Source organism: Eptatretus burgeri, chromosome 4 (assembly GCF_056783735.1).
Source record: "Eptatretus burgeri isolate ZD-2024b chromosome 4, Ebu_testis_v1, whole genome shotgun sequence".
Lineage (NCBI taxonomy): Eukaryota > Metazoa > Chordata > Myxini > Myxiniformes > Myxinidae > Eptatretus > Eptatretus burgeri.
This window is the reverse complement of record NC_140964.1, coordinates 75,748,082-75,762,385: the sequence shown is the minus strand read 5'-3', so window position 1 is coordinate 75,762,385 and position 14,304 is coordinate 75,748,082. Positions and strand designations below refer to the sequence as shown.

General features: G+C 42.8%; 1 protein-coding gene and 1 long non-coding RNA gene across 8 annotated transcripts in view; one reads left to right on the top strand and one right to left on the bottom strand.

Annotated features, from left to right (window-relative positions):
* Positions 1–14,304, top strand: part of LOC147028389 (uncharacterized) — a 69,356-nt gene that overhangs the window by 16,758 nt on the left and 38,294 nt on the right. For 2 of the 7 annotated variants that reach the window (XM_085878725.1, XM_085878724.1), the window contains 6 exons: positions 554–625; positions 1,492–1,545; positions 1,678–1,731; positions 3,833–3,918; positions 4,076–4,125; positions 13,390–13,498. In XM_085878725.1, coding sequence (XP_085734851.1) covers positions 554–625; positions 1,492–1,545; positions 1,678–1,731; positions 3,833–3,918; positions 4,076–4,125; positions 13,390–13,498 — 425 coding nt within the window. Of the gene's footprint in view, positions 1–553; positions 626–1,456; positions 1,546–1,677; positions 1,732–3,832; positions 3,919–4,075; positions 4,126–13,389; positions 13,499–14,304 lie in introns of those variants that run through there. The other 5 variants (XM_085878727.1, XM_085878726.1, XM_085878729.1 and 2 more) reach the window with 5 other exon arrangements.
* Positions 1–14,304, bottom strand: part of LOC147028390 (uncharacterized) — a 30,583-nt gene that overhangs the window by 14,329 nt on the left and 1,950 nt on the right. The window contains exon 2 of the long non-coding RNA XR_015057557.1: positions 1,343–1,515. This is a non-coding gene — a long non-coding RNA (uncharacterized LOC147028390). The remainder of the gene's footprint in view (positions 1–1,342; positions 1,516–14,304) is intronic.

Genomic DNA, 14,304 nt, shown 5'->3' with positions numbered 1-14,304 from the left:
ACAGCTCAGAGGTGAGTGTGCAGACCTTTTGGCAACCTGAAATGAGTGAGTAATTTTCTGAACAGCCCAAGTATTCAGTGAGATTTGTTTTGGGATTGAGGCTGGGATCTGAATTTGGGTTGGGTAGTGATTTGTGCTTACCGGAGTGGGATCAGATTTGGAATTGGGATTCGACCTATTGCTGGAATCGATTCTGAGTTGAGTTTGCGATTCTGATTACATTTTATTCATTTTACATAGACAACTAGAGGGATTCAAAGGAAACGGTTTGCAAAGCCAACAACACATTTGATCTCTGCGTGCCAAAGGACAATCACAATATCAATGTCACATTGGAAAGCAGAAGTGGTTTCATAACTTTCCCCCCCTACCCTTGCAAGTTGCTCTAAAATTGCTATTTTCAGGGTAAAAACACAGAAGTGTTTTTCACAGCAGAAAAATTACTGTTGGACCACAAGTGCTGTATATTTGTTGGTAACATAAGTTTATCATACACTTGGTTCATACTCCAAGCCTCAATTCATCATAATGACGATCAAGTGGCTATCCCCAGGAAACTTTGCAAACTTGTGGACGACATCAAAAGAGCTGACGAAAGGCGAAACTGGAAAGGCATCACAAAAAAGTAAGAAATCATTCCACAACTGGTTGATAAATTGATATTGTGTAGCAACACGTCAAGAGGAATGTTTTTTGTGGTCATTTTTACGCAGCGAAGATCATGAGACATAATCAATTTATGTATTTCTTACAACTAGTACACCCTCTCCCTGCATAAGCGGCAGTAAGGGTCATGCCATTGTCCTCTCTTGGGTATATCTAGGCTTGGGTCCATTCGTCTGTGGGGGACGTGATTAGCATCTAATGCCTCAAGAACGTCGGGTTTCCTCCCTTTCGGTTTAGTGTTAAACAGCAGTAGGGACTGTTTAATAAGGTAATCATACATGTTTGTGGTCCATAATATTTTTTACATCCTGTAGGAGTGCCCCACAAAATGCCACAATAAAGGAATTGATACATGCCGACATGGCGTTTGTCCAAGGAGGAAAAAACCCTTGGGGAGGGGGGATATTATTAGTATTAATATTGTTTTGTCATAACATTAATATTGTGCTCTTATCATTAGTGTTGTTAATACTTTTGTTATTCGAAGCGGCCTTGGAAAAAACGCCACAAGAAGCTATTTATACACCTTAACACAGATTTTGCCTAAGGTGGAAAACCACCAAACTGCAAAACTCCTGGGAAAACATGCATACAAGGTCAGGTACAGTGATATCACAACTGAAAACCAAAACGGTACTGGTCACATTGTCATGATAAAATCGCTCCTGACGCATACCTGTACATGCAGTTGCTATAGGTGTGCACCCCATGGAACTTTGGTATACGTCCCACACCTTGTCAGGGTCTTGTTCCCATTTTAATGTTCATGTGCTGATTAAAGAAAGGTCTCATGGCATGTCCTCATGCAGCCGATGGTCCTCACAGGATGCAAAGCACTTCCACGGACATCTGGCAGGCAGGAAAGGGCACGGTGTCACGGTGAGGATGTCCTGCATAGACATTTATAACTACAAGCATGGGTGAAACCTATCATACTGTAATAACGTAGATGATTGGAACCTCATCCTCCTTATTTCCATCATCCCCTGCATTTGTTTCATCAACGGTCAGGATCCAGCAGGTTTCTGCAGATGTGTGGAAAGCCAGCAAAGGAACAGTGTCAAGGTACGGCCATCTTGTCCTCGACATATTTTTCGATTATATTACTTCCTACGTATTATGCATGACTCCTCGGTCCTGTAGATTTGTCCACAAAAGATGCGGCGTTAATTGTGTTCATTCTCATCAATGGATGTGAGAAATTCCTTAATATATTTTGAAATGATGGAACCCTGGCCAAATGCTAAATTCCGGTGAAAATTTCACAAGAGCACTTCATTGGTGGAATATTTGCACCCTCCAAAATGATCCAACCAACAGTCTAAAATCAGGATTGAATCCTGGTCAAATATGCATTTGGTAGATGAATTATAATTATTGCAATCATTAGAGTAACCAAGAAAGGAGTTGGCAAGATGTCCTTATTGTACACGTAGTCTCTTGCCTCCACCTTACGTTCCTGCGATTACTCATTATTTTATTGGTGGTATGATATTATGTAATATACAGTGGGGAGAACAAGTATTTGATACACTGCCAATTTTGCAGGTTTTACCACTTACAAAGCACGTAGAGGTCTGTAATTTATATCATAGGTACGCTTCAACTGTGAAAGATGGAATCTAAAACAAAAATCCTGAAAATCACATTGTATGATTTTTAAATAATTAATTTGCATTTTATTGCATGAAATAAGTATTTCATCACCGACCAAACAGTAAGAATTCCGGCTCTCACAGACCTGTTAGTTTTGTCTTCAAGAGGCCCTCCCATTCTCCACTCATTACCTTATTAAATGCACCTGTTTGAACTCATTATCTGCATAAAAGAAAGCTGTCCACACTCAATCAATCAGACTCCAACCTCTCCACAATGGGCAAGACCAGAGAGCTGTCTCAGGACATCAGGGACAAAATTGGAGACTTGTACAAGGCTGGGATGGGCTACAGGACAATAGGCAAGCAGCTTGGTGAGAAGGCAACAACTGTTGGCGCAATTATTAGAAAATGGAAGAAGTTCAAGATAACAGTCAATCTCCCTCGGTCTGGGGCTCCATGCAAGATCTCACCTCGTGGAGCCTCAATGACCATGAGAAAGGTGAGGGATCAGCCCGGAACTACACGGCAGGACCTAGTCAATGACCTGAAGAGAGCTGGGACCACAGTAGCAAAGAAAACCATAAGTAACACACTACGCCGTCATGGATTAAAATCCTGCAGCGCACGCAAGGTCCCTCTGCTCAAGCCAGCACAATTCCAGGCCCGTCTGAAGTTTGCCAGTGACCATCTGGATGATCCAGAGGAGGAATGGGAGAAGGTCATGTGGTCTGATGAGACCAAAATAGAGCTTTTTGGTTGAAACTCCACTCACCGTGTTTGGAGGAAGAAGAAGGATGAGTACAACCCCAAGAACACCATCCCCAACCGTGAAGCATGGAGGTGGAAACATCATTCTTTGGGGATGCTTTTCTGCAAAGGGGACAGGACGACTGCACCGTATTGAGGGGAGGATGGATGGGGCCATGTATCGCGAGATCTTGGCCAACAACCTCCTTCCCTCAACAAGAGCATTGAAGATGGGGCGTGGCTGGGTCTTCCAGCATGACAACGACCCGAAACACAGAGTCAGGGCAACTAAGGAGTGGCTCCGTAAGAAGCATCTCAAGGTCCTGGAGTGGCCTTGCCAATCACCAGACCTGAACCCAACAAAAAATCTTTGGAGGGAGCTGAAAGTCTGTGTTGCCCAGCGACAGCCCCGAAACCTGAAGGATCTGGAGAAGATCTGTATGGAGGAGTGGGCCAAAATCCCTGTTGCAGTCTGTGCAAACCTGGTTAACAACTACAAGGAAACGTCTGATCTCTGTAATTGCAAACAAAGGTTTCTGTACCAAATATTAAGTTCTGTTTTTCTGATGTATCAAATACTTATTTCATGCAATAAAATGCAAATTAATTATTTAAAAATCATACAATGTGATTTTCAGGATTTTTGTTTTAGAATCCGTCTTTCACAGTTGAAGTGTACCTATGATAAAAATTACAGACCTCTACGTGCTTTTTAAGTGGGAAAACCTACTTTGTAAGTGGGGAAAAAAAAAGGTATCAAATACTTGTTCTCCCCACTGTAAGTTGTTCCACTCTGTGCTTATGATTATCATTCGCCACAGACTGATACGAGATGGACCCCCAAAACTACCCCCAAGAGACTACAATCCACATGGTTCTTGCCGTCAGTCAACCTGGGCCCACACAGGTACATATCATTGTGTGAGCTCTGCTCACTTGTTGGATGCTACATGTTTTGGGTAAATGTGAAGACTTTCCATCACGAGTGCTGTGAACAAAACAAAGCACTTGTTGGAAACATCAAATGCTTTTCATAATCTGTCTCGCTCGTTTTGTCCCCACAGAGGAAGTGATGAAGGAATCATCGAAGTTGGAGTTCTACAAGGTAAACAAGGCAAGTGGTTTGTAAGATCCCTTTTGATACAAGATCGAGGCTCATAAAAGAGTGAGGTGACAAAGGGTAAAAAGGCAACAAACTGGGAGTGGAGCAATTGGACGCATTAAGCAAGGGAAGGAATGAATGGGAAAAGAGGAGAGAGGTGGGAAGGAAACACAGTAACCTGCAAGAGGGTTTAGTTAAGTAGGGTTAACTTAAGTAGGATTAATGGGGAGTAGGGATGGAGGATCGATGTGGGAGGTATGATTAAAATAGGGTCGGGGTAATGGTAGAGGTAATGGGAGAAGGGTTGTTTCACAGTCATCCAGTTCCACTGTACCGTGGAAATCCGGTTGACCAGGCATTTCATGTCCCAACAGCTGTTGTGTGGGTGGCTTTATTTTTACAGATAGTGAACCAAGAAAAATAGATCTAGAATTTGAGTTGAAAGTACTCTTGAGAATAGCTCCACAAATCTATTTGCAGTTGTTGCTGAAAAGATTTAGAGAAGAGAATATTGTCTCGTCCACGGCAGTTAACACCGACCTGGACGGATAGTCAAACGGCTTTACCTTGGAGGCGAACAGCCGAGATCCCCAGACATGATAGCGCACGCAGGATGGAGGGCGGCAAGGGCGCGTGCCAGACGGTAGCACACGGGTTTATTCTCAAACCCACAACGAAAACACCAACACTGTAAATTTAACAAATGTGGTTTAATGAACATAAATCAACGAGTAATAATGGAAATAAATCGCAAACACAGACAAGGGGAAAGATAAAAATGAAAGAAATTCCTTCCGTTATGCCGGTACTCAGCTTGTGTCCAGATATGACCTTTTAGGAGCATGGCGATCCTCAAAACCGTGTGGATACCACGTGGGAAAACGCACCCAAAATGGCACCAAGTCGTTCTCTGCAGTCACATACATGAGGTGATTCGTGCGGACGGTCTTCCTTCATTAGGGCCCACAACCCACTGTACACTTTCTTCTGATGATCAAAATTTCCACACCGCTCCACTCTTAGCACCAGGCCCGCTCACAGCAAAAGGCGCTTCTCTTTGAACATAAAACGATACGATTGCCGAGGTTGCGAGGCAAGGCCAAGATATGCGCTCTTTTTCTTCTTTTTTGTATACACTGTCGAGGCTCGTATGAGAGCTAACACACAGAACGTACAAGGAGAGCAGGAGACAAGAGGGGCAGGAGAGGGAAGGACAAAACAGTGGGGAACAGACACATTAGGAGATCTGTGGAAGGGAGAGGGATGGGGCGGGGAACACAGGGAATACAAGATGGACATTACAGGGACTTTCAGGAAGGAAAGCGGGGAATTTGAAGTTGGTGGGTTTGGGGTGATCAACAGAGGGAGAAAAGATTGAGGTTTTGGATGGGGGAAGACAAGAGGTGGTGGTGAACGGCTGATTTGAAGGCCTGGAGGGAAGAATGGGATTGAAGAGAGTGAGGGAGTTTGTTCCAAAGGCAGGGAAAAAGAGGAATGAAAGATACCCTCTGGATTGGTTGCAGAATCTGAGTCGAGGTTTGATGGCGAGCTCTCCGCCTTGTCAGGAGAAAAGGACACAGAGTCCAGGAACAGCTGGGTATGACAGGGTAAGGTAGGTACAGAAATCGATGGGTTTGGGACACAAGATTTAGAAGCAAACACCGAGTTTAGGCATTCAGCCTTTTCACGTGCGGTGTCAGCCCTGCAACCATTTGAGGTAAAGGGGGGGGGGATATTGAGGGGGAACATGCACGAGAAACAGACAACTAGATGCCACCAGGATTTGGAGGAGGGAGACAGGTTTGAGAGTTCAGACTTGAGATTACAAAGATATTGTTTTCTGGCTCTCCTGAGGGTAGAAACACACTTGGTCTGAGCTTTGTGGAAAGAACTGAGATTGCCTTCAGTTGGATTAGCCTTCCATGAGGTGAAGGCAAGTTATTTCGGGACAACTGCCTCGCCACAAGCTTCACTGTACTATGGGCGGGAGGAAGGGTAGGACAACTGAAGACAATAGGGGATAAATTTGTTCACAAGAGAGAGAGAGAGCAAGTTCCTTTGAAAGAATTCCCTGGACGAGTTGATGTTGGTGGAAGTGGAGATGGGAAACCAGTCTAGAAGTTTGATGGCTGCTTGAAGTCTCTGCCAGTTGGCCTGAGTGCAATGTCAGACTTGACAGCACTGACGTGGTTCTCTAATATCAGCCGAGAGATGTCTATTTGACAAGCATGTTGTCAGAAGTTCTGATTGTTGCAGAGGAACAGCAGACATTTTCATGGAAATTGGTCACAATCAGATCCAGAAGATATGGTGTACCGTTGGTTGAGATCTGTGTCAGGAAGTTGACAGATTCAGTCCATCCCAAGGTATCGCAGAAGTCTTTAGCTGAAGTGCCATGGCAGGTGAGAGAGGTACCCACACCTAGCCAACTGGCACGATGACAGTTGAAGTCACCACATATGAGGAAGATAGGGTTGGGATGAGAGGATGGAAGTTGGTCCATGTTTTTGGATAGTGAGGTGTAAATGGAGTCATCACTGTTTGGTGGACGGTACAACACATGTATAAACATGAGGTGGGAGTGGAGGGGAAACCGTAGCCAGAGGTATTCCCAGGGTTGTGGCGGAGAGAGGGCAGTGCATGGAGAGTGAGGAATAGAGTATTTGATGAAGAGAGCAACTCCGCCACCAGGACGATGCGCAGGTCTGTCATCCTGGAGGAGGGGGTAACCAGGGAGAGATACTAGGGAGTCAGAGACATCTTCAAGGAGGAAAGTTTGTGTTCAGCAGATCATGTCTGGTTTGTCAGTGGCAACCTGTTTGGAAAGTTCTGTCAGGTTTGAGCAAAGTCCCCAGGTGTTTGAGGTCCACACTGTTAAGGAAGAGGGAGGGAGGAGGTCTTGTGTGCAAAGAGGGGAAGGGGGAGGTAAGGAGAGTTATTTAAAGAGTGTGGGGGATTGCAGAAGAGCTTGGAGAGAGCGTTGGATGAGGAGGAGAAAAGGCTCGGTGGTGCTGGGTTGAGGTACAGTAGGGAGTATTATGATGGGGGCAGAGGGCAGTTAAATATTGGAGGAGGTGGAGTGATGAGATCGAAGAGAGGGGGTGGTGGAAGGAGGCACCTTTGTGGATGTGTGGGGGAGGGGGGAATTTTGGAAGGGGAGTGAGGGGAAAGATTGGAGGGAACAGGGTGAGAAAGGAGAGTTGAGTGAGAAGGGTGAGGGGGGAGAGTGTGACGGTTGCTTTAAGAGGGAGGGTTGAGAGGGAAGCTTTGAGAGGGAGGGGAGATGATGAGAGCAGGCACGGCCAAGGTGAAGGAGCACGACAGGAGAGGTTGTTGAGAGGGGAAGGATGAGACTTGGTCGTGGTATGGTGAAGAAGGGAGTGGGCAGGGGGAGGTACAACATTTGAGGGGTTAGGAAGAGGGGGAGGGGTGTGCTGAGAGGAAGGAAGGAGCATGTTTGTGGTGATGAGTGTCATGATTGACAGAGTGAGTTATCTGTTAGGTTAGAATGGAACCCACAGATGTTAGAACACCACACACTTTGGGAGAACAAGTAGGAGCTGATACTGAAGCAGAAGACAGTGAAGATGTGCCAAGAGCAGAGGTAGGATGAGGGGCAAGATGGGAGGGAAAGGAGAGGGGATAACAGGTGAGGGGTTAGGAGGAGGTAGATTTAAGTAGGTGGGGTGAATTGGCACTGAAGTTGGAAAAAAAAGGATGATTGATGGAACACGAACATGTCATTGCAAACTGGGAGTTTAAATTTTTTTTCAGTCAAAGATCGATTAAAGATATTACGTGAGGGAAACAATTAAGGAGAATTAAGAGAATGGAGAAAAAAAAAAACCGTTGTAACAGTGGGATGTTTTAGACATGTGATGAAGGAAACGTCCGATTGAAAACAGCCTTTAGAAGAAGAAAAGAGGAGGGAATCATGATACAATAATGAGAACCACACGTGTTAAAGAGGAAGTTGTAACATTTTGAGAGTAAGATTTGTATTTTTTGATAAAAGATTACGTGGGATTAGGAAAAGGGAAGGTTGAAGAAAAATGGTGTAGGTGTTGGTGAATTTGGAACGGCAAGCGCAGAAGGAAGCTGGTAGTTTGACGAAAGTTACAGGACGAAGAAGAGGGGGTGCAGAAATGTGGTTGCAGGAGGTGTAACGTGAGAGGTTAAAATAATATATAATATATATTTTTTAAGATTACGTATGGTTAGGTATAGGAAAGGTAGAAGAAAAATCGTGAAGATGTATGGTGAATGTGGGTTGGCAAAAGTAGTGGATGGTCGATCGGCGGAAGAAGGAGGAAGAAGAAGAAGAGTCGGTACAGGAAGTCATGTGGTTATGTGGGGTATGATGTGAGGTAAAAGGTATTTTTGGTTATTTTTTTTTATATATTTCGAGACATGAAACAGAGCGTAGAGTTGAGAGGGATAGGAGGGTGGAGGGGAAAGTGGAGAAAATAAAAACTGATGGTAATAAGGAGAAAATACAATGAACACGATTGCGTACACAAATGGGAAGAAGGGAAGGCCTCAAGAAAACCCAATTTTAAAAGACGACGAGAAGTCCACAATTAGCACAAGTTTTAACACAAGACCGAGCAAGAAACACATAGTAAACACACGGAGATAACAAAATGACAGTTAAAATGCAACAAAAATAACCGGAAAACTTATCTTTGAGAAAGTCGGCAGAGACCCCAAGGAAGAACTGCCACCGTCTCTGATATTTCTACAATCTTCAATATTCATCCGATTGACTTGAAATTTGAAGTGCTTATATTTCAGGTCACTGAATTCAACCAACCAATTACTTTGGAGATCCACATCGGCCAAAAGGTCCACATAGGCCAGATTTCTAAAATTCTCAATATTCATCCCATTGACTTGAAATTTGAAGAGGATTTGCACATCAGGTCACTGAATTCAACCACCAATTACTTTGGAGGTTCACATCGGCCAATAGGTCACAAAAGGCCAGATTTCTAAAATTCTCAATATTCATCCCATTGACTTTAAATTTGAAGAGGATTTGCACATCAGGTCACTGAATTCAACCACCAATTACTTTGGAGGTTCACATTGGCCAAAAAAATCCACATAGGCCAGATTTCTAAAATTCTCAATTTTCATCCGATTGACTTGAAATTTGAAGAGGAGTTGCATATTTGGTCATTGAATTCAACCACCAATTACTTTTGAGGTCAAATTTGTTTGATGGATTTTGCAAGTATCGTGCTCTGCACGACGTCTTCTTCTTGTCAATCGCCTGCAGGTCTCAATTCTAAACCGATTGTCATGAAACTTTCCAAAGTTTTAGAGATTGTCTCAACTGAGAAGTCTATTGACTTTGAGGTCAAAGGTCATCTTGAGGTCGAATTTCTAAAAGCAGCATTTTTCATCTGATTGACTTGAAAGTTGAACAGGATTTACATATTGCATCACTGAATTTTGAAAGCAACTGTTTTTGAGATCAAAACGTCAAAGGCCAACTTCAGGTCAAACATCTAAAATCTATTTTCAACTGAAAAATCGTCAATTTACATCTTATTAACTTGAAAATTAAACGGCAATTGCAAAGTCCACCACTGAATTGGGAAAACAAGTATTTTTGAGGTCAAAATGTCAAAGGTCAACTCAAGGTCAAACTTCAAAAATCAATTTGAATCTGAAAAATAATCAATTTTCAACCGATTGATCTGAGCTTTGATAAAGATTGTCAACTTTAATCTTAATTTAATGGCCAATTTGATGTATCCATGGCGACCTTTGCAGAGCAGGTGGAATTTGCAAGTATCGTGCTCTGCATGACGTCTTTTTCTTGTTGTCTGTTTTTTTTTTGTACACCTTGTCGAGGCTTGTATGACAGCTAACACACAACGCACAGCAAGGGACGCATGAGACAAGAGGGGCGGGAGTGGGAATGCCAAAACAGTGGGGAACAGAGACATTAGGAGATCTGTGGAAGGGAGAGGGATGGGGCAGGGAATATTGGGAATACAAGATGGATATTACAGGGACTTTCAGAAAGGAAAGCAGGGAATTTGAAGATGGTGGGCTTGAGGTGGATTAACGGGGGAAGAAAAGATCGAGGATTTGGATGGGGGATGATAAGAGGTGGTGGTGAACAGCTGTTTTGAAGGCCTGGAGGGAAGAATGGGATTGAATAGAGTGAGGGAGTTTACTCCAAAGGTGGGGAAAAAGAGGAATGAAAGAGTGAAGGTGAGCAGTGATTCGTGATTTTGGTAGTTTTACCAGAAGGGGGTTGTTGGCAGACAACAACGCAGTGCCCTGCGGAAATATGGTGGGGACAAATCGCAGACAGAGCAGGGGGTGGGACTGGTGAGGAGATGGTACAAGACAGATAGACCACCGATCAACCTGCGGTGATTGAGTGAGAGGCCCAAAGACTCAGCCTCATCGCAGGAGATGCCAATGATCCAAAATGCCTTGGTTTCCACAGTGTGAAGCCGAGAAAGGTGAAAGGCAGGTGCACCAGCCCAGAGGGGAGAGCAGCATTCCATCAGGCTGCGGACAAAAGCTTTGCTTGTGGTCAGGAGCTCAGGTGGGCAGAGGAAGGACTTTGCATGATGGAGGATTCCCAGTCGGCAACTGGCTTTGGAAGCATGGTTGGAAATGTGGCTTTCCCAGGAAAGATCATGGCAGATCGTGAGACCCAGAAGCTTGAAAGAAAGGACTTCTTCCAGAGGATTGTTGAGAAAGTGAATGGGGCGGGGGGGTTCTAAACAATCCTTTCGGAGAGACATAGTGAGTGTGAGATTTGCCCGGAATCTGTTTGTCCGAAAACAAAACTGTTTGTTTGTTTGCAGGATATCTCAAAAAGTTGGGGAAAGATCCGGGTGAAATTTGGTGGGCAGTTTGGGTGTGTGACAAGGCCAAACTGATAATATTTTGGTGAAGATCTGAATCCGGATCTGGATACGAGAATGATTTAATTTCTAAAGTGAATCTTCACCATTAAGATATAGGGCCAAAATCGATATATTGTACGATATTTCATAAATGTGTTGGGCCTGATATGTTCTCATGGATCAGGCATTACGTGGCGGAGGTATGCGCTCTACTAAGTGCCCTTCGAGTTGTGATAATAAATTGATTTGCTTTTTTTTTATTTTCAGCGCCAGCAACATTGATAATATCGAAAAATAAAAAATAAAAAAGTGCACCTGAAATGTAACTGTAACTTGCGAACAAGAGAACAAATATATGTTCCATGGTATTAAAGTCGTTTATGTAAGTCAAAATATATGATGCAAGCATGTTTGAACTTCCATTTATAATCACGGGCACGAATTTCCATTGATGTGTGACAAGCAAAGTACGACTTCACCCAATGCTTTGTGAAAAAAAATAAAGTATCCTATGACCTATAATGTCTGCAGTTTTGAAACATTTTTCACTCAATTATCAAATACAGAAACACGATTGACATCTCTTGGCACATTTAGTGGATTAAAATAGAAGGAAAAACTGCATTTCAGTAACTGCAGTCTCTGCTCTATTTTCACATGCATTCTATTTTCATATACAAGTCCTTTCCATAGTACGATACAATATTATTTTGACAACATGTTGTTTTATTTTGCCTTAATTTACTTCATTGTATTTTATTTTACTCGACAGTATTTGAAAGTGTGTCGGAAAGCATGTTTGAAAATGTCAATGACAATATATAAAGGGAGATAAATATAATTGCAACAAAAAAGTGTATTTTAAGTTTTGTTATTTTTATTCATAGAATAAATACATCCAAGTTGTTACTCATCCACCAAGAAAATTGGAAAAGTACGAACCCATTCACCTCATTAGGTTGGAATACAAATACAATCACACACTGTCGTACACACAATGGACACAAAATGGCTTCTTATTCGTCATTGTCGCAACCCTTTCTATATGCAGTTGTGTTCGGGAGGAGAAAGATCCAGGGAGGATTGAGGCCATGGGTTGTCCGTCCATCGAGAAATCAGTCGATCACTCTGGAAATGTCATCTCAAAAACTCCAAAGCACTATTAGACTATGCAGTTGTTTCCTATGCAGCCTATGGTTGCTAGTTGCATCATTTCTAGAAATGCGGCTGTGCCGCTGATGCGGTGTTCCTGTTACCAGGAGGCTGGTACTCATTTTACTGACCTCGGGAGGATGACAGGCTGAGTCAACCCACCTGGTGTTATTTCAACGGACGACATGGGCTCAAACTCAAGACCCTAATATCTAAAACCAGCCACCTTAACCATCAAGCCAACATCAGGCTTGCATACACGGTGATGCACGATCATGCCTGAAGATAACTGAATTCATAGTGATGTCTTGCTTCCTTTTCAGTACCAGAAGGAATCTTCTCTGCAGCATGGAACAGCTGCATCTTGTACGGATGCAGTTTCAGGTCATCGTGGTACTCGTGTATGATTCTGCCAATGGTCGTACACCAGCTCTGCAAGTCGGCATGTCAACATTTTTGGAGAAGTCTGCGAAGCTTTTACAGCTTCAATCTTGTCAGGTGTTCTCACTGAAGGTTTTCGACCACTGTGTTCTTTAATTTTGGCTTTCACACTTCCAATGTCTTTAAACTTTTGAACAATACATTTGATGGTTTTGTATTGTGGAATATTGCATTTGGATAAACCCTACGAAAATGCCTTTATGGAGAAACATATGTCTTCATCACAAGAAAGGTCTCTAAAATGAGCATCTGCTGGGGCATGGATAAGTTGTTCGACATGGTTGAAACTTCTATGGAAAAAAAAAAAAAAAAAAAAAAAAAAAACTTGAAACCTTGTTCTTTAAGTGACTTGAAAATAAGAAAACAGGGTCACATTTGTAAAATGATGTTTGAAAAGTTGCACATCATTTTGAACCACCCTGTAAATACCAAAGGCCCAATCACGTCTCTCAGCTATAGATGTAGAGGAAGCTGTGTAGTTGTGGAGGGCAGCGTTGTAACTAATTACAAGTTAAATAGAGTGGTAACTAATGGTAATTCAATTACTTTATCTTCAATGTCCACCCACTAATGCTAACAGATGGAGCACCTGGCTTCATGTCCATCAGAGGGATGGTGCACTTTGTGATGCAAAACACAAATCCAACAGTTAAGTCCGGTCGCGAATCAAACTCAGACAAGGCGGCTCATAAGTAAGGTTACTACCTCTGTACAGTTGTCAGACATTCTGATAAAGCATCCTGTCTGACTAACTAATGATGCCTGATATTTGACGTTTGTTGATTTAAATGTTCTCCTCCACCAGCAGGATGCTATTTATGATGATTGTATTGCGGAAGGTGCAACACAGCAACAGAGGAAACAGCAGATTTTCCAAACCTTCAGTGAAGATCGAGATTCCTACAGTAAAGCAGGTAAGTGGATATTTCTCCCCATTTTAGACGCGAGTTTGACATTACAGGGTTCATTTACACCTCGGTTAAATATCAACAATGTGTAGTAGGCAGAAGAACATCTCTTATTTCTCCCAATGAAGCACTACACCTCAACCGGTCCCCCTAAAGACTCTTAATGTGAAAATGTCTCATTGGAAGCCAGAGGCCCAGAAGGGCTCGTTCACTCATTAGTTGGTGTCATTGTTTGAGCTTTGGTGATGTGCAGTGTTCACATGTTTGTTGATGTGTGAAAGTTTATTGTGAGGTTTCTTTTCTTTTCTGAGGGTTTGCAGTGCATCAGTGATGATATATTTGTACACAGCAAGGTGTATAAAAATAGCCATGATGTTTCCATTGCTTTATGATGTGGGTTCAAAAGGTCATGAGTATGACATCCATGGAATGGCATGAAATATTAGTGAATGAAACCACATTATTTGGATAAAAGATTAAATTTACATCGTTGTTGAAAAATAATCACCATCGTTTTATGTTCCTAATTGTATGTCATGCAACACAAAAAGCAACCTCCACCAAAAGAGATCTCACTTTGCAAAGTTTTTATTTGACTAAATGAGCATTTTCGATACCAGTAACCAACCACTCACTGTAATATCCCAATCAGGTTCTACCTGATTACTGTGACTCCCATTGCCAATTTATAACACTAGAAACACCCGCTCTCTTTCGGAGCCGTCGGGTAGTGGGGAAGAGAGGGTGATGCGTATGTGCATATCTGCATGGTTGAGTTACATTTGCATTAAAAATCCTTTTCAGCATAATTA